At 41.6% G+C, this 27,929-nt stretch overlaps 2 protein-coding genes across 2 annotated transcripts in view; one reads left to right on the top strand and one right to left on the bottom strand.

The window, feature by feature from the left end:
• Positions 1-88: 88 nt before the first annotated feature.
• Cir1 (corepressor interacting with RBPJ, CIR1) lies at positions 89-27,716 on the bottom strand. Its single transcript, XM_038337067.2, has 10 exons — positions 27,400-27,716; positions 25,171-25,265; positions 22,198-22,271; positions 21,667-21,677; positions 21,519-21,583; positions 20,973-21,021; positions 18,819-18,936; positions 3,574-3,680; positions 2,379-2,464; positions 89-1,149 (listed from the first exon to the last, which is right to left on the bottom strand). The coding sequence occupies exons 1-10, from the start codon at positions 27,469-27,471 to the stop codon at positions 543-545; spliced, it is 1,284 nt and encodes a 427-aa protein (XP_038192995.1). The 5' UTR covers positions 27,472-27,716; the 3' UTR covers positions 89-542.
• Scrn3 (secernin 3) overlaps positions 27,613-27,929 on the top strand; it is a 31,389-nt gene continuing 31,072 nt past the window's right edge. Inside the window, exon 1 of the mRNA XM_038337068.1 lies at positions 27,613-27,691. The gene's annotated coding sequence lies outside the window, so the exon portion shown is untranslated. The remainder of the gene's footprint in view (positions 27,692-27,929) is intronic.

The raw sequence follows: 27,929 nt of genomic DNA, 5'->3' as shown, positions 1-27,929 counted from the left end.
TGCCAACATGGACAAATAACAGGGCATTCAATAATAAATATCATACTCTGCAGGAAAAAAAACCCAGGGTTTTAAAGTCTTAAGGAAATACTGATCGATATCCAGTGTTTTTATTTGTCCTACTGAATTCCATCACTTACATTTTGCTTCAAGTAAATTCAAATCATAAAATAACAAATTTGAACTGATAATCATTCACGGTAGTCACTGTTTTAATGCTATTTCAAAACAACAACAAAATCACAATGACTTAACATATTTTTAAATTTTAAATTTGGTACAAGGCATAAGAAACAGCTACCAACAGAAACAAAATTCTTATCCCCTAAAAAGAGTCCCTATAAAGATCTGCAAACTCATCCTTGTGGTACTCAGTGCTTTCATACTTGAAATGAAAGTTTATAGAGATGGAAAATTAAGAAGACTTTGACTTTTTTTTATTAGATAACAATGTGCAAGTTAGCCCTTGCTGAGGATACGGTAAGAAATGGAGTCCTTCGCTCCAGACAGCTGTCCCTCTGCTGCTCCTCAGTCTCCGGAGCTCACCGTGCACTGGCTTTCCTACAGCCACCATGGCCATGGCTTCTGGTGTCCTTTCTTCTGTCCCTGTCTTCATGAGGGCTCCTGCTTCGGCTTCTCCTGCAGCTCTCAGCCCTGCTGTGACTTCCGATTCCCCCATTCCTGTTCCTGTCAGACCCTTTCTTCTCTGGACTATGACGATGGCTTCTGGACTTCCGGTCAGAACCAGAATGGATCTGCTTGCTATTCTCCCCAGAACTCAATTTTTCCACGGTTCTTCCCCTGTCACCGTGACTGCTAGGAAGTTCTTCATGAAGCTTGTTCTTAGACTTATCCGCTTTAGAGTCACCGGTTTTACTGCCTGAACATTTGCTTCTCTTCTTTTTCTTCCTCTTCTCTCTTTGCTTCTCTTTGCTGTCACTCTCACTGCTGCTTTCTGAAGTGTCGGAGGAGGAGGAGGAGGAGGAGGAGGAGGAGGAGGAGGAGGAAGAGGAAGAGGAGGAGGAGGAGGAGGAGGAGGAAGGGGATTTGTTTTTATGTTTTTTATGTTTACTTCTGCTCTTCTGTAGCTTTTTCTTTTTCTTATCACTTTTCTTTCTCTTTTTTTTCTTTTCAAGTCTATCCAATTTCCTATAGTTGGAAAGAAATAGTTCTTTCATCAGCAAAAGAGAAACTGTCAATAGACAATATATCTCCTTAGACGCTAGTGAAAATGTTGTCCACATCTAAATACATTATTTACTTTATTTAATGATAAATCATTTGCTTCCCTTTAAATTACTAAGGCACGTAGACACTGAATAGGAATTTAAATTAAGCCAACTTCTAACTATACTTCAATGGGAATGAATGTTCTTTTGATAAAACATTCCTATGAGTCAGAATATAAAATTATTTAGCATTCTAAATAAATGGTTTTCTGGATTTAAAGAAAACCTGGGAAAGATGTGTAGCATTAATTGGACCTATGCACAGTTAGATAAAAGAAAGGTTCGTCTTATGTCTATGTTTTAAGTGTGGAAACATTAATTAATATCAATCATCGCTGGGCAATGGTGGTGCACCCCTTTAATCCCAGGACTCAAGAGACAAAGGCAGGTGGATCTCTGAGTTTGAGACCAGCCTGGTCTACAGAGCAAGTTCCAGGACAGCTAGGGAAACACAGAGAAACCCTATCTTGAAAAAACAAAAACCAAAACCAACCAACCAACCAACCAACCAACCAACAAACAAACAAAAAAACCCCCACCAAAACCGAACCAAAAATGAAAACTGAGGATTAGAATATAGTTTGATATTATATAAAACAATTATCTACTAGTTCTCAGCAGTTGTTTAATTTTAGAAATAAAATAATTCCACTGCTTTCTGAATTTTAGCCTGGGAAGCATAAATTGTCTAGATGGGAGTTCTGAGTTACTGAGATATTGGCCTCTTGGTTCTGCAGTCCTTCTCCATGTACCGAAACATGGTGAGCGCCCTCTATTGGACTTGGTAGATCTCGAATTCCTTAGCTCACAGGGAGTGTGTTTAACACATTTAAGTATTACTATCAATTTAAACATTCTTTCAATATTCAAGAAACTTCACAAAATGTAAAAAAAGAAAAAAATATAAAATACTTTCTAAGAACAAGTGGTGTGCAAAGATATATCCAGTTTTATTAAGAAAAGTAAACTTCCAAATTAAATATTCAGAAGGTACAAGAGCTTGGTAGTATAATCTGAGGAAACAAACACTAATTCTTATTACTGAAAAATCAATCAAGCAAGCAACCCATCCACAGTTTGCGTAGGAGCTGAGTGCAGGGCCCAGGTGAGACAGTGGGGGAGTCCATCGCATATGTACCCCTTAGTTACCTGAGGAGCTTCTGTTTCTGCTTGGTCGTCAGCGACTTCAAGAATTCAACCTCAGGGTCTTCTTCACCGTCACTGGCGACATAGTCCTGAATCAACAAAGAATCCGATTGCTCCATTTTAGACAGGCTAGTTACTAGACATGAAAGAAATCCCTTATAGCTGAGTTTTGTGTCAGAGACATGCATAGACGGTATGGTACTTGGGACTGAAGTGTGTGGGGCTAGACTATTTAAACAGTGAGGCTCTGCCTGCTAAGCTAGACCAAAGGGTCATACAACTGCTTTGTAACTCCTGGAGACTATCAGGACACGGAAGACAAGGACAGACAGAAGCTTCACAGCAGACTGCTGTGCTTACACTTTAAACACTTACTGTCTAAATACAGCATTTCTAGTTTAACGAACTGTAAAAACCAAGAGCATCATGAGGGGCTGGGACTACAGCTCCATAAAGAACACTCGCCTAGTATGCACATGAACTTAGATCAAAAAATATCAGTAACTTTAAACTTTATAATTATAGCACTTTATTATAAAATAGGCAATAACACAGCCTTTAAACCTCAAGCAGGGATAATGTCTCAGGGTATAAAGGCACCTGCCACCAAGCCTGATAACCTGAATTTTAATCCCTGGAATCCACACAGTGGAGAGAATTGACTCTTCCAAGTTTTCCTCTTGATTTGAGCACATGTACTCATATGCATGCCTGCACTCACAAACATGCAGCACACTCGCACACACACACACGCATGTACAGCTCTTACACATACAAAATGCAGTAAGTTTAAAAACTTTTAACTTTCTGAATTTATGAACAGTTTAATAAATAAGTTTAAAGCATTTTCTATAATACCCAGGGAGCTGTTTATAGACTTCTATTGGCTCAGTTTAATGTCATTTCAAGGGTGTGTTAGCAGGAAGGAGCAAACAATCCCATCACCAGTTCAGTTAGATATTTTATCCACATAAACCCAAAGGAGCCATTTCATTTATTAAAATATAGGTTTATAAACAATTTCTCATTTAGGTTAAAGTAATAAAGCAGCAAAATCAAAATACATTTAAAGCATTTTCTTTGCTCTATCTTACTTTCCTATGGATATATGCATATTGGAAAACATTAAGTAGCAATTCACAAGCAATCACATTTAGATTTCCAGACATTTTCAGCTTACTGATAAAAAGATCATTACCTGTGCTGGATCATTGGCGGTCAAGTTTCTCCCCAGTACATTTCGCTTCAGTGCAAACCCACTGTTTCTCATCTCCGCTATTAGCTCCGAGGGGTGCATCGACGGCCCTGCTCACAAAAATCACAGTTTGAATGTATCATTTATATCTCTCTACCTTTTTTGGACTCCACAGTAGGAATGCAGTTGAAGCTTTGTTAAGTAAAATCACAGCTAAATCAACTCAATAATCTTCTGCTGAGCAAATAATCAGATATGATTTTCTAAAACAGCAGTCTGGAGATTCAGAATAGACAATAATTGCATTTTTCCTTACGAGCAAGGGGATGCTCAGCTTATGTAACTCATACTGAAATGTCTACTTGGAAGTTTTTAGTATAAAATAAAAATAATAAAAAAACTACAATTAAATTTTAATTGTTATTCTCAGTAAAAATCCACTTTTTTAAAAAAAAATCAAATACCAATACTGAATATACTAACTACCAATACCACACACACACATACTCAGGCACTTCAGTTATTAATTGTATTTATATATGTACCTGGAACGTGAAACTTGTAACTACTGGGGTTAGTGACAAGCAGTTTGAGGCTAGCGATAGGTGTGTATATTTATTCTATCATAGACTAGCTACAGGTATGCATACTTTCTATTTCCCACAAACTGTTGTTTTTACTTTATCCTAAACTGGGAACTGAGCTGATTTCTGGTCTCATAGTATGTACTAACAAAATATTTAAAGGTCTGCACCCTTTCCTAATCATGGGACCTACTCAGGTTAGGAGACTCTTTCTTCCCCAGCTATATATTCTTGTTGTATTTTTGCTTTCTCTGAAGGTCAGAAACTAGGAAACAACACATGACCTCAGGTGATGCATCTATACTACAATGTGATAGGAGAGAGCCGCTGCCAGCAAAGACTTCATATGAGGAGGGAGGGATAGATCCAGATTTCTAGTTCGTTCATCAAAAAGTTTATTTCTCTCCGTCTGCTTTTTTGTCCTCTCCCCTTATCTGAGTGTTCAGCTACATACTACTCTGAAAATCAGAAGTCACACTGTTCAAGCCTCTTCACTTGTCAACAGCAGCTTTGGTGAAAAAAGTTTAGGCATTAGACTAATAACTTACTGAACTCTCCAAGCCTTACTATTCTGTTAAAATCGCCAAGAACAACCATATACCTGCTGTTCTATGTTCTAGGTATGAGACACACATGGCAGAGGGAATTGTACATGATGGGAGCATGGGGGTTAAAATTAATTTCTATGGATTATTTTACATAATTTGCTTGCTAGCATTAATAAAACCTTAAACAATATTTGAATTTTAAGTATTAGTTGCCTCTGAATGACATAAAAGTAGTCATACAACTAATGTTTTAAATAAGTAACAAAGGTCACTTCAATGGTTTTCCAAGTTTCATATGTAGGAACAAATTTTATAAAGAGGAAAATGGGCCTTATTACAACGTTAATTGATACCAGACAAACTCAGAAAGCACACATGCTGTGGCTAGGGCTGGAGCTCACGACTAGAGCACCTGACTAGCCTGAACAGGGTTCTGGGTTGGGTCCCCAGAAACACATGCCCAAAGTCAAACACGATAAGGATGAGGAGCCTGGTTCTTAGAGTGAGAGGCTACTTTTAATTTCATTATCTTCATCACAGGATGGGCAATTTTAATATTTTAAAAACAATGTCTTTACACTAATTCTAACTACTTTAAAAGGATCTTTCCTGTGTGGCAGATAATAAGATTATGAAATAAACGTTCCTGTTTTAGCATGAACGTCCTTTCATAGGGACTGCAGTACAGTGTTCAGTGACAATGCCTGAAAAAAGTCATCATTATCAACAGCATCCAGGCTACTTTCACGACTATTTTAGGATTTTTCAAAAAGTGCTCTTTAGGGGGCTGGAGAGATGGCTCAGCGGTTAAGAGCATTGCCTGCTCTTCCAAAGGTCCTGAGTTCAATTCCCAGCAACCACATGGTGGCTCACAACTATCTGTAATGAGATCTGGTGCCCTCTTCTGGCCTGTAGACATACACACAGACAGAATATTGTATACATAATAAATAAATAAATATTTTTTTAAAAAAGTGCTCTTTAGGTTTGGAAAGAAGGCTCAGAGGTTAAGTGCACTGGCTGCTCTTCCAGAGGTCCTGAGCTCAATTCCCAGCAACCACATAGTGGCTCACAACCATCTATCATGAGATTTGGCTCCCTCTCCACATGCCAGAACACTGTCTACATAATAAATAAATACATCTTTAAAAAGGGCTCTTTAAACAGTCTTATGGCATTATGTATAGGTGTGTGCATGGGCATGGAGGTAGAGGCGGGTGCTCTCCTCCCAGCACGTGGACTCTGCGGATCAAACTCAAGCTACCAGGTTTAGTGGCACCTGGATGGCCCCAGTCATTTTTTTGCGCTGTGGACTAATTAAACCCTTATACTTGCTAATCAACCACTCTGCAACTGTGCATATCTCACCAATCCAGAGTCAAGTTTTGTTCCCATATTTTTGAACTTAAATTTCATGCCATCAAAAGCTCACTGTTTGCAGTCTTTGGTCTAGAAGATGTGACAAGGCAGGTTTTTGGTTGTGAGTCCAGCCTTTAACAGCTGAGCCATCTCTCCAGGTTTAATTAGGAGATATTTAGGAAGACATTTTTATACTTCCATGTCACCGTGACAGAGGCCATGTAGAATTATGCTGACAAAAGTTAATTCCAGCTCTTTGAAAAGTCAAAACAGATACAATAAACATATTTGCATATATGTGCATCTAGAATAAACATATAAATCTGTGTGGACACAGCGTTCTCTCCGTTGGCCACTCTCTAGACAGGGTCTCAACACCACAGCTCAGGATGCTGAGCAGGCAGCAAAGGTGTGAGATATCACTCCTGGCAAAACAGGCACATCAATCAAACAGACTGCACAGCAACTATGTTCAATTCAAAATAAGCACCTTTAAATGTCTGGTAAGCTACAGCTGGACATGGGTCCCAGCAATGCTTGACTTTTTCACGAATTCACAATGCCAGAATTCACTAAAGAATTTTTTTAAAAGGTCAATTGTGCTGTTCATCTGTTTCCAAGACAAGGTCTCATGTAGCCAAGGACTTGGCCTCCTGATCTTACCTCTACCTCCCGAGAGCCGGGACTAAAAGTATGCACAGCATGCATGCCATGCGTCACAAGAAAACCCAGGGTTTCTGTATGCTAGGCAAGCCCTCTGCCAACTGAACGACATCGTCAATCTAGGTGTTTGTCCTAAAGTGTGTGTCTGTGAGGACTTCAGAGCTTCTGAGTTAACTTGTTTGGCCTCCACAGCAGGACAAAACCATACTCGACATGAAAAAAGTCAGCCCAAGCTCCACGCATCCATTATTCTCAGATGTCCTTAACTATAATACAGGAGGTGTCAAAATCCTCATTTTCATGATGGTGTTTATTTAGTTTATGTCCCAACAAAAGCCACACTTTTCTCCTAGGAACACTACTCGGGCAACTGTATCTCAGAGAAGAAAACCCAAAAAGTTCAAATATGTTGTACAGATTACATTTGCAGAGGGCTTCATCTACTTATTAAAGGTTGTTATTTTTTAGACACAGACAAAACTCAACGGGAGGTAAAGTACTCTACAGAACAGGTATTTCATTACAGAGTCATAGAGACTCAAAAGTCCTTAGCTGGATGCATGGCACATGCCTGTAAATCCCAGCACACAGGAAGTGGAGACTGAGGAGTCTTCCTTAGCTAAAGTTAGTGTTAGCCTGAGTAACCCAAGAAAAGCTCTGTCTCAAAGAGCCAAAGATGAAACCTAGCAGTAAAGCAGTTAGGGACAGCAGTCCCCAACAAATGCTGGGGCACGCATCTGTACTTCACCACGAGCTCTGGTTAAACTGACTCAGTTCACAGCAGGTCAGCACGCTTTGCAAAGAAAGGAAGGAAAGTCAGTGTGCTCCCAAATATGGCTCTGAACTTGGAACAGTCCTCACTTCAGCCTCCTGAGTGCCGGGTCGGATGAACATCTCTGTGAGTCGCGGCACTGAATGAAGAGCGAGCAGTGAGCAGTGGGTGGGCGGGCAGAGTGGTGTGAGAGCCTTTCCCGGGCCAGGGAGACAGCTCAGCACGAGAGCCTGAAGCCAATCCCAGAACCCACGGAAAGAAAAAGCCAGCTGTGGTAGCATGCAATTGGTTTTTGTTTGTTATTTATTTTGTTTTTATTTTTTGAGTCAGAGTCTAACTATATACCTCTGGATATCCTGGAACTTGCTATGTAGACCAGACTGGCCTTGAACTCATACAGACCCAACTGCCTATGCCTCCTGAGTGCTGGGATTAAAGGCATGAGCCACAATGCCTGGCCTAGTAGCATCTGTTTGGAACCCCAGTACTGAGGACACTGAGATAGCAGATAACTGGAGCTAGCTCGCCAGTCAGCCCAGCCCACCTGGCAAGTTCTGGGCCAAAAGGATGGCACCCAAGGAATGACATCTGAAATTGTTATGTGGTGTAAACACACACAAACACACACACACGAGAAAGAAGTCCTTCCTTCCTTCCTTCCTTCCTTCCTTCCTTCCTTCCTTCCTTCCTTCCTTCCTTCCTTCCTTCCTTCCTTCCTTCCTCAGTTTAACACATAGCCCCACCATTTCCAAAAGCAGAACCTTTTGGGGGAGGTGGCAGGGACACTGAGACAAGGCCTCATACAGCCCAGGCTGGCCTTGAACTTGCTGTGTAGCTGAGAATGACCTGGACTGACTCCTCTGGCTTCTATCTCCCGAGTACCGGGATCACAGGCACCTGGACGTCCTTTGTCCTTTCCTAAGGTTAATCCGACCGTGTGTGTCTAGGGAGCCACTGTTTGACACACAGGGACACGAGTTAACACGAGTTACAGTACACTACTCAAAAAGAGCTAGGAGGAATCATCAAAAACTCCCCCATACTTACATCCAGTTCCTTACTGGACCAGAATAAGTGCTTTAAAGAAGGCTTATGGAGGGCTGGAGAGTTGGCTTAGCTGTCAGAGAACGTGCTGCTCTTGCAGACGACATGGAGGCCTGAAGCCCTCTTCTGGCTTCCGTGGCACTAGGCATGAACGTGGCACACATATATAGGCACTCACAAATGCACATTTAAAAACTACCTAGAAAGCGTATCAAAAGTTTTTTAAAAAAGACTAAAATGGAAGCTGGATGTGACGACTCATGCCTTTAATCATAGCACTTGTGAGGCAGAGGCAAACGGATCTCTGAGTTTGGAACCAGCCTAGTCTACTGAGCAAGTTCCAGAACAGCGAGGACTATACAGAGAAACCCCATCTCAAAAGAAGACTAAAAAAAGGAAACAGATGGCTAGAGAGATGGCTCAGAGGCTACGAGCATTGACTATACTTCCAAAGGTCCTGAGTTCAATTCCCAGCAACCACATGGTGGCTCACAACCATCTGTAATGAGATCTGGTGCCCTCTTCTGGCCTGCAGGGACATATTCAGGCAGACCACTTTATACTTAATAAATAAATAAATCTTTTTAAAAAAAGGAAACAGATTGAAGAAAAATAAGGTATAATGACATATATTACAAAATGCCATAATAAAAGCCATTACTCTGTATGAGGAATTGAAAGAAAGAAAGGAAGGGAGGGAGGGAGGGGGAGAAGGAAGGAAGGAAGGAGGGAGGGAGGGGGAGGTGGAGAGAGAGAAGGAAGGAAGGAAGGAAGGAAGGAAGGAAGGAAGGAAGGAAGGAAAGAAGAAAAGAAAGGAAAAGCAGGGGAAGGGGATGAAGCAGAAACATGTAACGTGAATCCCAGGAAAAAGTGAACATGGCTATTAATAAAGCGTGTGGGTGATGTTTATTTATAAAGATGGGGATGTTCTATGGAGGATTTTTCTAGAGGTTATGCAAGACCTGACTGTACTAACTCTATTGAACTGTGCCATGCTCAGGATTTCCTGACATACTGCCAGTTCATCCTTAGTGGAGCTGAAGACAATAGGGCCCCTTACTGTCTTTACCCCAACTTCACGCTAAAGACAGCCAGTTGGTCTCTATTAAGACACAGAACGTAAAGGAAAATAAAACATTTCATTTTTATCTATGTGGCTGAAAAATACAAAGGCAAGGAAATATGAAACTATGCTTATTGTATGCTAGTCAAAATAACTGTTCGCTAAAAACAACCTCGTCTTACAGAATCAATAGAGATCTATGACATTTGATTCTATCTTTATTACTTATGTTCCCAACTCCATTCACACGTGGAGCGGTGACACAACAGTAAAGCTAACTCATCTGCCTCAGGGACTTGGGGACGACGCTGTGCTGCGACCACAAAGCACCAGAACTCGCTATTCACTTTAATTAGTTACAGAAACATAAATGCGTTGGCTATCCGTGAGCTTCAAAAACACTGAGGGCAGGGGATGTAACTCAGTTGGCATGTGTGGTCTGACTCCTAGCATGCCACAAACTGGGCATGGTGTATGCCTGTAATCCCAGCATTTGGGATGCTGAAGGGATCAATTCAGGGTTATCTATGGCTACACAGTGAATTTGAGGCCAGCCTGGGCTACATGAGAGCTTCTCTCAAAAAAAAAAAAAAAAACAAAAAAAAAAACCAGTGGGGTGGGGAGGAGACTATACTATACACGAAGTTCGGGAACAAGTTAAACATAATCAGAAGTTAGTGCTTATGGGAGCGGGGCCAACTGGAAGGCAGCCAGGCACTCTCTAGAGTGAAGGTAATTGTCTCTATCTTGTCAAGGGTGTGGGTAGCAAGTGCACACATCTGTCAAACTCAAACCCTACACTTCAGAGTAGTGCATTTTAGCCAGGCAGTGGTGTTGCACACCTTTAATCCCAGCACTCAGGAGGCAGAGGCAGGCAGGTCTCTGTGAGTTTGAGGCCAGGCTGGTCTACAGAGCGAGTTCTAGGACAAGCATCAAAGCTACAGAGAAACCCTGTCTTGAAAAACCAAAAAGAGTAGTGTATTTTAACTTAAAAAAGTTGTAGGAGGCTGGGTGTGGTGCACACCTTTAATTATAGCACTTAGGAGGCAGAGGCAGGAGGATCTCTGTTGAGTTAAGAGGCCAGCCTGGTCTACAAAGTGAGTTCCAGGTCAGTCAGGACTATATAGTGAGAACCTGTATCAGAAAAAAAGCTGTAACAATACATTTAGCCAGCAAGTCAATACTGATTGCTATATGGGGGGGTACTATAGACTCCAAAATATATCTATTCATTATATATCTTACTATAAGGGGAGAGACGCATGGAGTATTTGAACTTTGGAAACAATATAAAAAATGATTTTTTTAAAAAAAGATTTATTTTATTATGTATACAGTGTTCTGTCTGTCTGTATGCCTACGGACCAGAAGAGGACACCAGATCCCATTACAGATGGTTGTGAGCCACCATGTGGTTGCTGGGAATTAACTCAGGTCCTCTGGAAGAGCAGCCAGTGCTCTTAACTTGTGAGCCATATCTCCAGCCCTAGAAAATGATTTTTAAGATCTGTCTTACTAAAGACTTTAGGAGTCTTGTGTTTGTCTTCAGGCTTGTAATATGTTTGAGAGAATTAGTTCACAGGGAAAGTATAACTTCTATTATAAACTGTTTAGAAGAACTGATAACCTTTGCTGTTTTGAAATGTGAGGGAAGCTTTTCCAGTCCCACAGTTGCTAAATAAACTATTATCTGCTAAACACATACACTGTACCAGGCATTGGGGATAGAAAATGTTAAGATAAAGTCCCTGCTTCAGAAACAAACAGTTTCCAGGAGAAAACTAGAAGGTGGTTATCATTTGCAGACTTCCAGTGGTCTAGGGAAGGGCGAAAACAAAGTATCCTAAGCAGAACATGATGAAGGGTCACATTCTTCTCCAAGTTTGTTTTGGGCAGAAGAATTAGTATTTACAAGATAAACTAAATTCTATTCTTTATCTGGACAGCCAGTCACAAGCTAATCTCTTCTTGAAGCTGACAGAAGCAGACGGACAAGGTTATGAGAGTTACACAAAGGAGACTTAGTGGAGCTGGGGAGACGGCTCAGCCAGTAAAGGGCTTGTCAGCGAGCTCTTGGACGTGATTCCAGACCTCCAGAACACGTGTGGTGTTAATCCTGCAATCCCAGTACCAGGAAGGAGAGAAGAGGATCTGTGCGCCTCACCCAACACAGAGATACGACTCTGACTTGAGACTCACGACACCCTTTGAGATTATGAGAGCTGGACCCTCCATTAGTATCAGGCATGCCTTTAACAAAAGCAGAGCCATTTATTGACAGAATAAGACTATAATTATAATTAATTTGTTGGCATCAAAATTTCAAAGAACCACTCTAAAAAATAATTTAGGGGCTGGAGAGATGGCTCAGAGGTTAAGAGTACTTGTTGCATCAGGCAGTGGTGGCACATACCTTTAGTACCAGCACTTCAGTACCAGTGGAGGCAGACGCTGGCAGATCTCTGTGAGTTCAAGGCCAGCCTGGTCTACAGAGCAAGTGCCAGGACAGGCTCCAAAGCTACATAGAAAAAAAAAAACCCTGTCTCAAAAAACAAAAACAAACGAACACAAACAAAACAAAAAGAGCACTAGTTACTCTTGCAGAGGACCTGGGCTTGGCTTCTAGTGCATGGTGGCTTTCAACCATCTGTAACTCTAGTACCAGAGGACACAACACCATCATCTTCCCTCTGCTACCATCATGCACAATGTGGTGCACAGACACACATGCAGGCAAAACACTTATAAAATTAAAAAAAAAAAAAACTACAAAATGAAAAAACACACGCAAAGGGAGAAGAAAGTGGAGGGCAGGGGGTGTGGCTATAGTAGAACATAGGCTGGGCACATAGACAGCATGGAAGAGGGGGGAGAAGGAGGAAGGAGAGGGGAGAGACATTTAATTTAAAGAGTTGAAATTAAAAGTTACCAATAAAGAATTCAATGTCCAGTGAAGGGTTTCAGAAGCAAATGAGAAGCAGAAACCTCAGAGCAAGTAAATAATTGAAGAATTTGTTGGGAGCAAGACGTGAATTATAGGAAATATTAAAATAGTTCTTCAGAAAGGAGGAAGGGGGCTGGAGAGATGGCTCAGTGGTTAAGAGCATTGCCTGTTATTTCATGGGTCCTGAGTTCAATTCCCAGCAACCACATGGTGGCTCACAACCATCTGTAATGAGGTCTGGTGCCCTCTTCTGGCCTGCAGGCATACATGTAGACAGAATATTGTATACATAATAAATAAATTAAAAAAAAAAAAAAAAAGAAAGGAGGAAGGACAGAGGGACATACACTATGCTCACAGTAACCAGAAAAGCTAGCGTATTGACATTAATTTGACACTAGCAGAGTATAGCGCGAGTGCCTTAGTTAGGCTGCTATTGCTGTGCAGAGACACCATGACTAAAGCAAACCCTTATAAGAGAAAGCATTTAATCTGGGCTTGCTTACATTTTCAGAGGTTTTAGTTCATTATCATTATGAATAACAGTGATGTAATGGCAGCATACAGGCAGATATGGTGCTGAAGAAGTAGCTTAAAGTTTTGCATCAGCTCAGCAGACAGCAGAAAGAGAAAGACAGTGGGTCTGGCTTGGGTTTTTGAAACCTCCAAGCTTACTTCCAGTGACACTTCCTCCAACAAGGCCACACCTCCCAATCCTTCTCAAGCAGTGACACTCCCTGATGACTAAGCACTCAAAACATACAAGCCTATGTGGGCCATTCTTACTCAAACCACCACAGCAAGGACAGTTATTAAGGATGAAGAGAGGCACTGACACGGTAGAGGAGCCAAATCTCCAAAAAGATCCAAAAATATGTGTACATATTTAATGACAGAGTATCAAAGAGTCAAGGGAAAATGGATAGACTTTTTTTTAAAAAAAAAAACATTTATTTATTTACTTATTATGTATATGTATACAATATTCTGTCTGAAGACCAGAAGAGGGCACCAACTCAGGACCTTTGGAAGAGCAGGCAATGTTCTTAACCACTGAGCCATCTCTCCAGCCCGGATAGACTTTTTTTTGAAGATTTATTTATTTATTCTGTATACAGTGTTCTGCCTGCATGTGTCCCTACAGGCCAGAAGGCACCACATCTCATTACAGATGGTTGTGAGCCACCATGTGGTTGCTGGGAATTGAACTCAGGACCTCTGGAAGAGCAGCCAGTGGTACTCTTAAGCCATCTCTCCAGCCTCTTTTTCTTTCTTTTTTTTTTTTTAAAGAAAGAGACAAAGCCACCTTCACTTTCGGAGGCTCTGACATCCCTCTACCAGTCGATGGGTCCAGCAGGCAGAAAATCCGGAGGTAATGGTGAACTGACCCAGGCAACAGATCTAGCTGACATGTATAGAGTTCACTCAGTAACAGAGAATACATGCTTTTCTCACGTTAAAGTATGGTAGTCACCAGACAGTAAACATTTTGGGTCACACAGCTGAATAAATGAAAAAGAGAGGAAACTGTACAAGGCATGCTCTCTGATCACAAGATTTAAACCAAAAATCTGTAACAGAACAGCAGCTAGAATATCTCACAATATTTGGAGATGAAGAAAGACACTTCTAAAAAACACACAGCAAGGAGGTGTCAGGAGAGAGTAAAAAACTATTTTGAATAAAGGAAAATAAAAACATAACAGCTATCTAAAAGATTTTGGCTGGCTTCTGTCTTTAGTTGAAGACGGTGTCTTCATATTTGAAATCTGTTAAGTGTAAAGGAAAAATCTATACATGGGCTGGTGAGATGGCCCCGTGCTGGCGACTTGCTATGCAAGCTTGATAATCTGAGTCTAACCAGTGGACGCACATACATGTGAAAGGAGAGATGCAGCCAACCATAGCTGACAGGACAGTTTATGTTACCAAGGTAACCAACAACAAGCCAAGATAGCTCAGGTTAAGAAAGTAGCTAGGAGCCGGGCGGTGGTGGCGCACACCTTTAATCCCAGCACTCGGGAGGCAGAGGCAGGTGGATCTCTGTGAGTTCGAGGCCAGCCTGGTCTACAAAAGCTAGTTCCAGGACAGGCTCTAAAAAAGCTGACCCCTGACCTGCACTGGCTCTGGGGAGGAGTCTGGCCCTCCTGACCACGGAGCACCTGCCATCTCACCTTAGGTCAAGGTAATCTTCTTGACAAGCTTTAACCTAATTTTGGGTACTGTCAGAAATCATTAACTAGGAAAAAACAAATAAAAAACAAAACAATAAATCTAAACCACTGTAGTAAAATTTATCAAAAACCACAGGAGACAGTAAAATACTTTTTTAGAGAGATAATTATATAGTATTGAACACAGAGTCTAGAAAATAAGAAAGATTTAAAATGAATTCTATGAGGCGGTGAGATGGCTCTGTGGGTAAAGGCCCTTGCAGCCTAACGACCCAGGTTCACCACAGGATCCACATGATAGGAGACAGCTGACTCTCTAGAGTTGGCCTCTGACCTCCACATGTGCGCGCGCGCGCACACACACACACACACACACACACACAAAATGAATGAATGTAGAAAAACATCAATTCTGGGGCTAGAGGTATAGCTCAATGGTAATGTTGGCTAGCATGTGTTAAGGTCACGGTTTGATCCGTAGCATCTCAAGAAAGCCCATTGCCAAATCAAAACCAATCTTTACCTTAAAGAACAACAAAGTAAACCCAAGAAGAAAGAAAATGGTAAGAGGAGAGAAAATTCACCACCCTGAGAGCTACTTCTCTGCAAAAATCACTAAAACTGAAATAGCAGGGCTGGAGAGATGGCCCAGAAGTTAGGAGCACTGGCTGGTCTTCCAGAGGTCCTGAGTTCAATTCCCAGCAACCACATGGTGGCTCACAACCATCTGTACTGAGATCTGGTGCTCTCTTCTGGCCTGCAGGGATATATTCAAGCAGAACACTGTATATATAATAAATGAATAAATCTTATATATAAGAAAACCCTGAAAAAGCATTAGCCAAATAATCAAGAAAAGAGAGGAGACACAATGACTAATAATAGGAAAGAATGAAGAGACAGCACTACAGACCCCAGGGTTATTAGAAAGGTAATACAGGTACATGATAAATAATTCTATTTTTGGAGTTTTATTTATATAAAATGAACTAAACACCAAGAAGATTAAAATATAAGAACACTCACATAATTAAAGAAATTTAAAAATAATGACTTTTGAAGACAGAAAGCTTCAGGCCCCCAGAGGGATTTACTAGCTAAATCTATTAAACATATAAAGGAAAAATATACATAGATATAAAAGGATAGAAAAACTGCAGGCCAGTATCTCTCATGAACAGATGTAGAAATCCTTGACAATGTATTAGCAAACTGATTCCAATAATGTATAAAAACAACTTATACCATAGCCAAGTGGAGTTTAATCCAGATATGCAAGGCACTCCAAAATAAATTCTGAATCCAGTCTGTTAAAAAAAACTCAATGTACCCGGGCGGTGGTGGCGCATGCCTTTAATCCAAGCACTCAGGAGGCAGAGGCAGAGGCAGAGGCAGAGGCAGGTGGATCTCTGTGAGTTCGAGACCAGCTTAGTCTATAAAGAGAGTTCTAGGGCAGTTGAGCCTATACAAAGAAACCCACAGAACTGAACTGTTCATTTGAAATTATAGCTTAATAACACTGATGAAAAAACACTTGAAATTTCCCACTCTACTTTCTCAAAAGGAGTTTAATGTAACATACATTAAAGTTAAGAGTCAGTAGTAAAACAAAGGTGGCAGGCATAGGGATATCCAGTGTTTCCCAGGACGCATGAAGCCCTGAGTCTGATCCCTAGCATTGATATACACACCAGGAGTGGTAGCTTTTACCTATAATCCCAGCACTCAGGAGATGGAGGCAGAAGGATCAGAGTTCAAGGAAATCCTTGGCTACATATTGCAGTAAAGCCAGGCTCAACCACATAACATATTGTTGGGGAGGGGGGGAAGCTCCTCAGTATAGAAAAGGCATGTGGGCTGCCATTTAGTTATACCGTAGGAAAACAGTTTATAAAAATCCATTTATGGCTGAGGCTTACAAGTTTTGGAGGTAATTTTGATGTGTCTGGAGTGGACGGAAACTTACAAACTTAAGATGATCTTATCAGCAGAAAAGATATTCTAAACCAGCTTAGCCCAAAGAAGCATTTTGATTGCCTAATTTAACTCTGTAAAGAAGAAGTAAATCTTATAGCTGGTCTCTGTAAACCTCACAGCTGGACGAGCCTAACAGCACCTTGCAGTTCCCAGTGATCAAAGTAAGTTACTTTATATACTATACTCAGAATTTCATAATAGAAATAATGTAACCCCAGGGGGTGTGGTTATCATGAAATAATTACACTCCTGGGAGATTACAGGCACAAGGCTGTACCCCAGGGGTGTGATTATCCCATGATAACCACATCCACTGAAATTGCCTTATTGCAGAAATAATCTCTATTCCCTGGCAGGACATTATTCAATAGGTGATTTTTTTTTAAATGAAAAGACGTTTTTAGCTTGAATCAGCAAGTGGATTAGGAAATTGGTCAGTTTATTTTTTACTGCATTCAAATTCAGAATACACTGCCATTGTTTGCTTTCCTATTTGATACAGCAGTGTTTTGATTTTGTTTTTGAGAAGCTTTTAAGAGTTCCTATTAGCTTTCATTAAGTGCTAGTGTTAGACTCAGGTCGGGCTTTGAAGGCATTGCTAATGGAGCAACACGATTTAAAATACCTGATACCCACATATAATTTTCAGTTCTTCTAAAACAATGCTCACTAAAAAAATTAAAAAGTGATTTACTCTCACTGTTGGAGATATAAATAAGTAAAAATACGGGCAAAGGCGCTAGGCAACCTTACCAGTCAAATCAAAGCACTGCCAACATTCTGGTCTACTCTTCCCAACACCTCTTCTAGAGTATGTGCTCTGCTCTAAGTCCACCTCAAGATAAAGAGAAACATATGTCCAGCTACTGCTTAATTCATTATTATTAATTAAGTGCTGTGGTGTTGGAGCTCAAATCCAGGGCCTTGTGCGCTGTAGACAAAATCACTACCACTGAGCTCCGGTCTTAATGTGTTAGAACCTGTCTTTTTATTTGACTAAATGTTGTAAATAACATCCATATCACTAAGGAATCTTCCTGCCATCTTGTTTATTTACTGAGACAGAGTCTCACTCATGGTTGAGATCTGATTACCTCTCCCCCCAAGTACTGATATCAAAAGTGTGCACCACCAAGACAGGTTTCTTCCTATCATTTTAATCGCTGTGCCACAAAGTATGCCTTGGTAACAATGTTCATACTTATTATTCATTTAATACCTTTTTATTAGATATTTAGGCATTTTTTGTCCTTTAACAACATACCCATAATTATTTCCTTATGATAAAAATTATGACTTTCATAAACTCCACAATTTAAGTGAACAGAAATAAGCACCATCCTGCTGAAGCTCGGTTATTCTTACGTATGGCTTAAGCAGGTGACTCTCAGCCTTGACGGTGCATCTGCTATAGATCAGGACTTTAAGAATCTTATTATGTAGCTCAATCTTTCTGCGTCAGCTTCTGAAGGAACTTGCATCCGCTCATACAACAGGAGCACAGATGGTAAAATGTGCTGGTCTATTTTTATCTCCATTTAATCAGTGTTCAGTGGTTTCATGAGGCAGAGGCAGGCAGGTCTCTGGGACTTCAAGACCAGCCTGATCTACAGAGTGTGTTCCAGGTCAGCCGGGGCTACACAGTCAGACCCTGACTCCACACAACGTAATCTTAGCACTCAAGAGGTAGAGATGATGATCAGGTGTTCAAGGTCATCTACGGCTACACAGTGAGTTGGAACCAGTTTGACTTTATGAGACCTTGTTTTAAACAAACAAAACAAAACAAAAAATGAATTAAAAAAATTCAGAGAACCTGACTAGAAAAGTTAAACTCTATTTTAGCACATTCAAATTTAACACAGATAATGAAGGTTTCCCACTTAACACCTTTTGGGGGGAGGCAGAGAGGAAGGCGGGGTGCTAGAGACTGAATCCAAGGTCTCACATGCACTTGGCAAGCAAGGCGCTCTACCAATGAGACACCACTAGCTCTGTTATCCTATTTGGGAGTGCATCTTAGTCCACAAAAACTAAATTCAAGTGCAATAAAAGAGTTCAGTTTAAATAAAAATGTTACTTTATCTTTCCTTGTTTGATAAAATTTTGTCTTTGCTTACCTGAGCCATCAGTAGGAACTGAACTTGCATTGATTCCAGAAAGACCAAACAAGGGACATTCTCGATCTGTGTTCACATGACCCCACTTGTGACATTTAATACACCTTACATTTCGAACCTGAGAAATAAACATTGTTTTGATTCTCAAATGCTAAGAGCCTAACATTCAACTCAGCATTTTTATTTAGGTCCCATCCCCTTTTTTCTTTTTCTTTTCTTTCTTTTTTTGAGACAGGGCCTCACTATAGCTTTGGCTAGTCTGGAACTTGCTATATAGATCAGGTTGGCCTTGAACTCACAGAGATCCACATGCTTCTGCTTCCAGAGGGCTAGTATTAAAACATATAACACCATACTTGGCTAAGTTCCTTTGTAAAATAATCGCCAGGGAAAGAGATTCTATAGTTACGGTAGATAAGTCAATACAAATACTAAGCCCTTCTACTATAAATTTGTCTAAAGTCCAAAGTGAATCCTATCTGTGCCACCTACAAGAAGTAAAGCAATGTCATCTGAAAAGAAATAGTAAAATATCAAAGAATTATGTCATGGTTTAATTTTAGGTTCCCTAATTTTAACATATTAACCTAATACCCCACCCCTTTCTATGTAGGGTCTTGCCCCACCTCCACTGTCCACATGTTGACACCCAGGCCTATGCCATCGCACTAGCTACTTTTCTCCAGACTGCAGCCAGGCGCTCACGACACCATGAGGGCACTTTTTCACCGAGCTCTCCCTAGCCCTGCCTCAAGTTAGTGAACTTATTCTGTGAGGTAAAAGGGTATTTTAAGGTTTTTTGTTTGTGTCTGCTGTCGTGACAGGGATGTGCCAGGACAGCTGCCGCAGACAATGCAGTGACCAGGCAATGTTTTTCACAAGGGTTAGCTCTGGAGTGACAGTTGATTGTTTCTAATTCAGGATTTCTAAATGATAAGAAAACTGTAGTGACCACCACCCTCACTAGAAAACTTGACCCTCTCCTTCCATCGAAGCTGTTTTAAACACTGCGGTGCGAATTTCAGCTGGAATCAACTAAAACCCAAGCTGCTACTCCTGTCTGGTGGTTTTAAAGAAAGTGCCCCACAGGCTCATGGGAGTGGTGCTTTGGCGTGGCCTTGCTGCAGTAGCTGGCACTGGAGGAAGTGTGTGCACTGGCGCGGACGCAGAGCTGTTAAATGCTCAGTCTAGCCCAGTGTGGCTCTCGGTCTCCTGATGCCTGGTGATCCAGATGTGGAACTCTCAGTGTCTCCCCAGCACCAGGTCTGCCCACGCACCACTGTACTTCCCACCAGGATGATAACGGACTAACCTCTGACCTCTAAGCCAGCCCCAATGAAATGTTTTCCTTTGTAAGAGTTGCCATGGTTATGACATCTCTTCACAGCAATAAAACCCTACCTAAGACACTCCTGTGAGGGATTTTCTTGATCAAGTTATGAAATCTGGCCACACCTCCTGGTGACAGCCCGCATAAATGGCACTTGAAGAAGGAAGCTTTGCTTTTTGCCTGCTTGCTCTTTCTCACTGGCAAGTTTAGGTTTCTCTATCTATCCTGTTGCTGCTTGTATTAAATCCTACTTGACTTCAAGAATCTAATGCAGACTGAAGGGCAGCAGCTTCGCAGGAATCCTCCAGGACTCCAGAGACAACCAGCCTCGTGGACTGAACAGTTACTGGATTCTCAGCCTGTCTACCGTGAGACAGCCACTGTTGGACTACCTGAACCACATCCTCTAGCTAGCATATATTCACCCTATACCTATACCACATCCTCTAGCTAGCATATATTCACCCTATACCTATACCACATCCTCTAGCTAGCATATATTCACCCTATACCTATACCACATCCTCTAGCTAGCACGTATTCATCCTATACCTGAACCACATCCTCTAGGATAGCATGTATTCATCCTATACCTGAACCACATCCTCTAGGATAGCATGTATTCATCCTATACCTGAACCACATCCTCTAGGCTAGCATGTATTCACCCTATACCTGAACCACATCCTCTAGCTAGCATGTATTCATCCTATCAGCTCCTTTCCTTTAGAGAACTCTCATACAAACATCTTTTGGAAAATAATTTAAAGCTATATGTACCAAATAAAAATTGTTCTTAAAGAGCAAAAATATGTGTCACTTGCCTGGATACCAAAGGGCTGATCTCTGATGTTCATGTCATCTTTGGCATATCTGTTAAATACAAAAAAAAAAAAAATGTTAAGACTATAATATTAAGAACAACTTAATAAATTCAATGGCAGTTAACTTGAAAAAAATTTATCATTCTTAAAACATAAAATGCATTACTACTACCAGCATCAATTTGGTTCTCAACCATCCTAATGTTGCAACCCTTTTATACAGTTTCTCATATTGTAGTGACCCCAACCATAAGACTTTCTTAGTTGCTACTTTATGACTGTAATTTTGTTACTGTTATGAGTCCTAATGTAAATCTCTGTTTTCCCATAGTCCTTTGGAGGCTGTGGTTTACAGGTTGACCACTGCTATGGTCTGATGACGGACAGCTTTAAACAGCGAACAAGTTCTTAAGTCCAGGCTAAAATGGCGCATTCTGGTTGTCTGAGGTAAGTCACAGTGGTCACTTGCCCTGGTCGATGAACCAAGGGGTGAGAAGGACAGCAGACAATGGACACACGTTCTCCCGGTAGTAAGGCAGCACTCACTTTTCTCTCGGAGCACCTTTCTGCCACTCAAACTTGTATTCTGTCTCTCCTTCCGTTTCTTCCTTCTACAACAGGCAGGAGAAATTCTTGAATTTCCCATAAAATCACAACCAACCATAAATCAGTTCAAACAGAGAAGAGCACTTACCTCTTTGTTTTCTTGATTGCATATTCACAGCACAGGGAGAAGCAGGACGAGTTAGCAGTGTCAGGGGAAAAGTATACTACTTATTATTATGCTGTATTATTTAACTGTAACCTGTAAGAATTAACTGGTTTTTCTTTTATCATAAAATAAAACTCTAGATCACCAGGGGATAAAATACAACCTTGCACTAGAGTCCAGAATAGGTATGTTAACGTGTAATTTTTAAGTCTTCATGCTTTTCACTAGCAGTGAATAGACTTTCCATTTGAAAATGTATTTAATAAGGACTACAGATATGTGCACATTATAAAAGGATAAATGTACTTCCGCAATATTAAGCATCCCCCTCCCCCAAAGGACATAAGCTACTACATTAGAAAAATATTTTGTTTTTCTTCTACTGTGCTGATGACAGCATTTGAGCTACCATCACAGTAACAGCGAAGGAAAAGATAACCTTTAGTATACTGTCTGCTCTTCCCAACCTTCATACACGATCATATCCAAGCTTAAAGGAAATGAGGCAAGTACCTTTTTTAACTCCCGGTGGGGCCTCATACATGAAATTCAGGCCATTCTTTACACGCTCATCTCCCATAAGCAATCTAAAGGAAATAACAATACAATTTTAAATAAAAGGACGATGTGATAGCACACCAGCTCTCAAAGAATAACCCTAAAGGAATTAAGATTTTTTTTTTTTATCAGAGATAAAGCCTGAAAAGTTCTGCCTTATTAGAAAGAGAAACTTGCAACTTCTTCCCTCTAGTTCTCCCAATCAGGGAGGAAAAAGATGACACGGTTACTCGTACAGAACCGTCTTGAAAACCTGTGAGATGCTGCTCAAACGGTCACTTTTGAAATCCTATGTGCTACCAGGCATTTTGGTACCACAACCTTTTCTTTTTAAAATAATTTCAGATGTTTTCTTCTTGGTTTTTCCAGGCAGGGTTTCTCTGTGTAGTCCTGGCTGTCTTAGAACTTGCTCTGTAGATCAGTCTGGTCTTTTTTTTTTTTTTTTTTTTCGAGACAGGGTTTCTCTGTGGCTTTGGTGCCTGTCCTAGAACTAGCTCTTGTAGACCAGGCTGGCCTCGAACTCACAGAGATCCGCCTGCCTCTGCCTCCCGAGTGCTGGGATTAAAGGCGTGCGCCACCACCGCCCGGCTCAGTCTGGTCTTAAACTCAGAGATCCACCTGCCTCTGCCTCCCAAGAGCTGGGATTAAAGGTGTGCACCACCATCACCAGCTATTTTAGTGTTTTTAATTGTGTGTGTGTATGTGTGTGTGTGAGAGAGAGCGAGCGAGCAAGAGAGAGAGACAGAGAGAGACAGAGAGCAAAAGAGAAAGAGCACACACATGTAGAGGCCAGTAGAGGCCAGAGGCTGAAGCAGAGTGTTTTTCTCAACCATTCACCTTATTTTTAATCATTGTGTGATGTGTATAGAAGCTTGTCTGCATGCACATGAAGGTCAAAGGACAACTTCCTGCAGTGAGTCTTAGGGATCGCATTCACCTTCACTCATCTGGCCAACCCACCACCTTACTTTTTAGACAAGTTCTCTCACTAAACCTGGGGTTCACTGATTGGACTACAACAGCTAACCAGCAAGCCCAGGGATCTTCCTGTTTCTATCTCTGGAGCACTGGGATCACAGGCAAGCTTTTTATGTGGGGCTTGGAATCCAAACTAGGTCCTCTTACCTTCATGACAAATACTTCACACACTGAGCTAACTTCCCAGTTCGGAGAACCAAATTTTTTAATGAGAATAAAGAAAAAAAAATTCTATAATAGGCTAATACACTGAAGCCAGAAATGACTACTCCTCAAAAAAATCTTAGGTACTAACTGAACTTCCTGCTGCAGGTTCTGTGCACAGCGTGCCGCCGCTGGTCTTCTTGGGAAAAGGACCACAACACACAGTATGGCTACGCTGAGTTCAAGTTAGGTCTATGAACTCCAAGTTAAGTAATATATATCTTTATTGTGGAACATTATTCTTGAAGTAAAAGGGACGTGCAAAGGAATGAGTACTAATGTGTGTGGTGGATGAAAGAATTCAGGGACCAGTAACACAGCTCAGTGGCCTAAGTTGGCACCACCCAAGCTTGCTGACCCAAGTTCAATCCTGGGCCCCACACAGTAGAAGGGAGCACCGCCTCCCACCAAGCAGGCCTCTGACTTCCACATGTGCACCAAGGTCCTCATATGCTTCCGACATGTATACATACACACAAATAAATCAATATATTTGTTAAAATGAAAAAGTTAACCAATCACAAAAGACCACTTAATCATCTACCCTTTGTGTCCATAATCCTAAAGCATCCATAGGTAGACAGTAAAATGGTCATGACCTGTGAGAGGCAGGAGTGGGGTGAGTCAGGGAACGGGGAGTGATTACTAATGAACACAACACTGTCTTTTCAGGTGATGAATGTTTTGAAATTCGCTATGGTTATGGCTTAGCAACACTAAGCAAACTTAAAAACCTAGGTATATTTTAAACAGATCTGTAAGTTTTGTCTTAACACCATTTAAAAACTGTAAATCAAGTACATGAAAAGATGAGCTTCACCAGACATCAAGAAATAACAAATCAAAACTGCAATGAGCTACTGCTTCATACTCATGAGCATGGTTATTAATAAGTGAGCCGAGATGTAACCCAGCCGGTAGAGGGCTGGCCTGCCACACAGGAAACCCTGGGTTTGACTCCTAACATCGTATACACCAGGCCAGTAGCATAGGCCAGCACCTGGGAATTCAAGGCAGGAGAATCAAGGAGTTTTAGGTCATCCTCAACTTCATAGGAAGGAAGTTCAAGACCAGCTTAGGCTATGGAAAAGTTTGGTGGCTCTTTAAAAAGCTAACCAAAGAATTACTGTAAGGTCTAACAATTCTGCTCCTAAGCACATAAACAAAGCAGATGAAAACAGTCTTGAACAGATACCACTATGCCAATGTTGACAGCATGACCCAATTATCCTTAAACTGATGAATGTTTCAAGTTTCAAATATAAAAGTTTCAAAAATAAATGCTGGTTCAGAGTACAGTCTATTTAACCAAAACACCACTACTCAGCTCATTAACCAAATACAAACACAGTGAGAGCAATTAAAAGGCAGGTATTATCCTGAAAGAAGCCAATGGACCCAGCTACCACGCACAGGCCAAAGACACCGGCTTCTCCTTTAAGACTCCTGGGCATCTCTCATTTCAATGTATTGAAGAGGAACCTTTCTAATCACTATCAGTAGTTAACATGCAGGGTTTATTATGTCTGCAAGCTCTGCCTCATTTAGGACTTGCTCAGTCTGGATGAGTCAAATAAAACTGTACTTTAGATGAAGAATAGCTAAAGACGGGAAAGGTGACCATGTGTAATTATGGGAGAGAAGCTGACTCAATACTGAGTATGGAAAAGGTGACCATGTATAATTATGGGAGAGAAGCTGACTCACTACTGATTCTTCTAAAAGCACTAATAAGGTGGCACTTACCTGTTATCATATGACTCTTGCTCTTTAAGGTACTGTTGCATTAATTCTTCTTGTTTCTTTTTATCATATGATATTTTCTGCTCTGCCATCCATACCTACAACAGTGAAACAAAATATAATTTAACAACCGGATTAAACAGTCTGCTTCGTGTGTATATACATGCATGTATGCATGTGTGTGGTACGTGCATGTGAGTATGGAGTCAAGGGTTTAAAACAAACGGTCTTATTCAGTCACTTTCTTACTGAGGCAGGGTCTCTCACTGAACCCAGAGTTCAACTCCGCTAGTCTAGCTACCAGCTTGCCATGGAGGATCTTCTATCTTTATCCCAAGGGCGAGGATCACAAACGGGCCACCAAGACGAACTGGCATTCATGTAGGTGTTGGGGATCCAAACTCATCCGCTAAGTCATCCTGACAGCCCTGGAAGCTGGCTTGTCTTCTGTAATCAACCACACCTGGTTAGCCAGGCATGTTGGCTCATGTCTACAATCCCAGAACTCAGGAGGCTGAGGTAGGGGTACTAAGTGTTCCAGGTCATTCAGAGCTACACAGGGAGACCCTGTCCAAAAACAAGCCCCCCCCCCCCGCCAACCTGAAAAATTACCATTTATGTCAAGCTTTAGATTTTACAGTTAACTAGTCTCAATAGAGCAAGATCTGAGATAAAAGTAAAACATAGGTCCATTGCTGAAGAGCTCACAATGATTCTTCTGCATATTATAAACTATTTCATGACTATTATAAAGTATTTCATGGCTTAAAAGGGAGAACTAAGAGTCAAGTGCAGTAGCTTACACCTGCAATCGCAGCATCTGGGAGGATCAGGAATTAAGGGCCATCCTCCCTGGAGAGTAAGTTTGAAGCCAGCCTAGATTACAGGAGACTCCACCTCAAAAAAGAGGCCATGAAATGTGTAAAAGACGTGAGGAGAATGTACAAAATAAATAGAACAAGACTTTAGAAGGGTCAAGGAATAAGGCAGAGATAGAAAGACCAAACAAGTCAGTTTTCTTGGGTGGGGAGTGGCTTCAAATTATGTAACAAGTCATTAATCGTAGCACTTGGGAGGCAGAAACAGGTGAATCTCTGGAAGTTCGAGGGCGGCCAGGTCTACACAGAAAAACCCTGCCTTGGAAAAAAAATTAAGTAACTATATTTGCAGACAAACGGTGTTAACACTACTTGTATTTTCTTCTACAGATATTCTAATGTATATACATGCTCATATACAGATAACATTCTTCGTATGCATGGCAACATACAGGATCCATAACTGGCTTAGAAACAACTAAAAGCTTAATATATTCGCACAAGCCTGTGTACTTTTTTTTTTTTTTTTGATTTTTCGAGACAGGGTTTCTCTGTGGCTTTGGAGCCTGTCCTGGAACTAGCTCTTGTAGACCAGGCTGGCCTCGAACTCACAGAGATCCACCTGCCTCTGCCTCCCGAGTGCTGGGATTAAAGGCGTGCGCCACCACCAACCGAGTAAACCTGTGTACTTCTGAGTACTTTTCGTGATGCATAAAAGATTGGCCTCGTATTCACAGAGATCCGCCTGCCTCTGCCTCCCGAGTGCTGGGATCAAAGGCGTGCGCCACCAATGTCTGGCTCTCCATTTCTATTCTTTTCCCACACTATCTCATTTAATCTTCCTAACAATTTTACACATGAGGGCAACTGACACTGTCATCCTTAATTAGCAGAGTAGGAGGCTAACGATCACGCCATTAAACATTTTCTGCGAGGCTTCAGAGCTAAATGTGACTGTATTGAACTAACAAGAATTCCCGTCTCTCTCCATCGCCATTCTTTCGCGCTATAATTCGGTCCTGTGTCCAGCACTTGATTGACTTGTAATTAACAAAACAAAACAAAACAAAACAAAACGCTTGAACTTGAATGCGGCCATCAGATGCCACACTACTGGATGGAGATGCGAGATGAGGAGTGAAAACAGCGTGGCTTTCTCTGGGAAGCTCTGTTAAGGACCGAGTCTCCACGCAGGGAAGCAGCGCTCCCGGGTCTTGGTCTTAGGGCTCCAGGAGACAGACCCGGAATGAGCTACGGCGTCAGTCTCCACAGTGACCGACAGGACCGGACTTGGGGGACCATCCGGTCTGTCGGGTTAGCATGGAGAAAGCGACGAGGTCTCCAGGCCCGCAGAGGACACGACCGTCCCAGGGAGCTCGGCACACCGCTGTCCTCTCCGGATCCCTTTACTTACCTTCTTGATGTTGGATTTGGACGCAGGATGAAAATCCTTTTTGCACATGAAATTAGCGAACGACTTCCCCATCTTGGAGTACGAGACGCAGAACTACTCAGCCGCTAGGTCTGGGAGAGACGTAAACAAACTCCGGGAGCGTCACCGGAACTGTAAGGCGAGCTCGGGAGAAAACGTCCGAGGTCGAAGGGGGACTACTTCCGACGATTCGTCCTGGCCCCGCCCCTCCGTTTCCGGTGATTGCTTTGGTGGCTGCGGGTGCGTCCTCGGCGTCCGCGCGTGCGCAGCGGAGGTAAGCTCGGGAGCCTGCTCTGCGCGCCGTTCGGGAGCGGGCGAGGTCTTGAAGTTCGAGCCCAGCACTTTCTGGCAACGCCGGCTCCAGTTACAAAAACTTTTTTGTGTGCTTGTTTGCTTTTGAAGCACAGTTCTCATGTAGTTAACGGAGACAGTAAACCTCGCGCTGTAGGACGTTTGTGAGACTCAAAAGATTGGTGTTGTCGAAAGCACTGGAATAGACTGTTAGACCGAGG

The sequence above is a fragment of the Arvicola amphibius genome, chromosome 7 (assembly GCF_903992535.2).
Source record: "Arvicola amphibius chromosome 7, mArvAmp1.2, whole genome shotgun sequence".
NCBI classification, from domain to species: domain Eukaryota; kingdom Metazoa; phylum Chordata; class Mammalia; order Rodentia; family Cricetidae; genus Arvicola; species Arvicola amphibius.
Note: the sequence above shows the minus strand (reverse complement) of the source record. Positions and strands in the feature narration are given on the sequence as shown.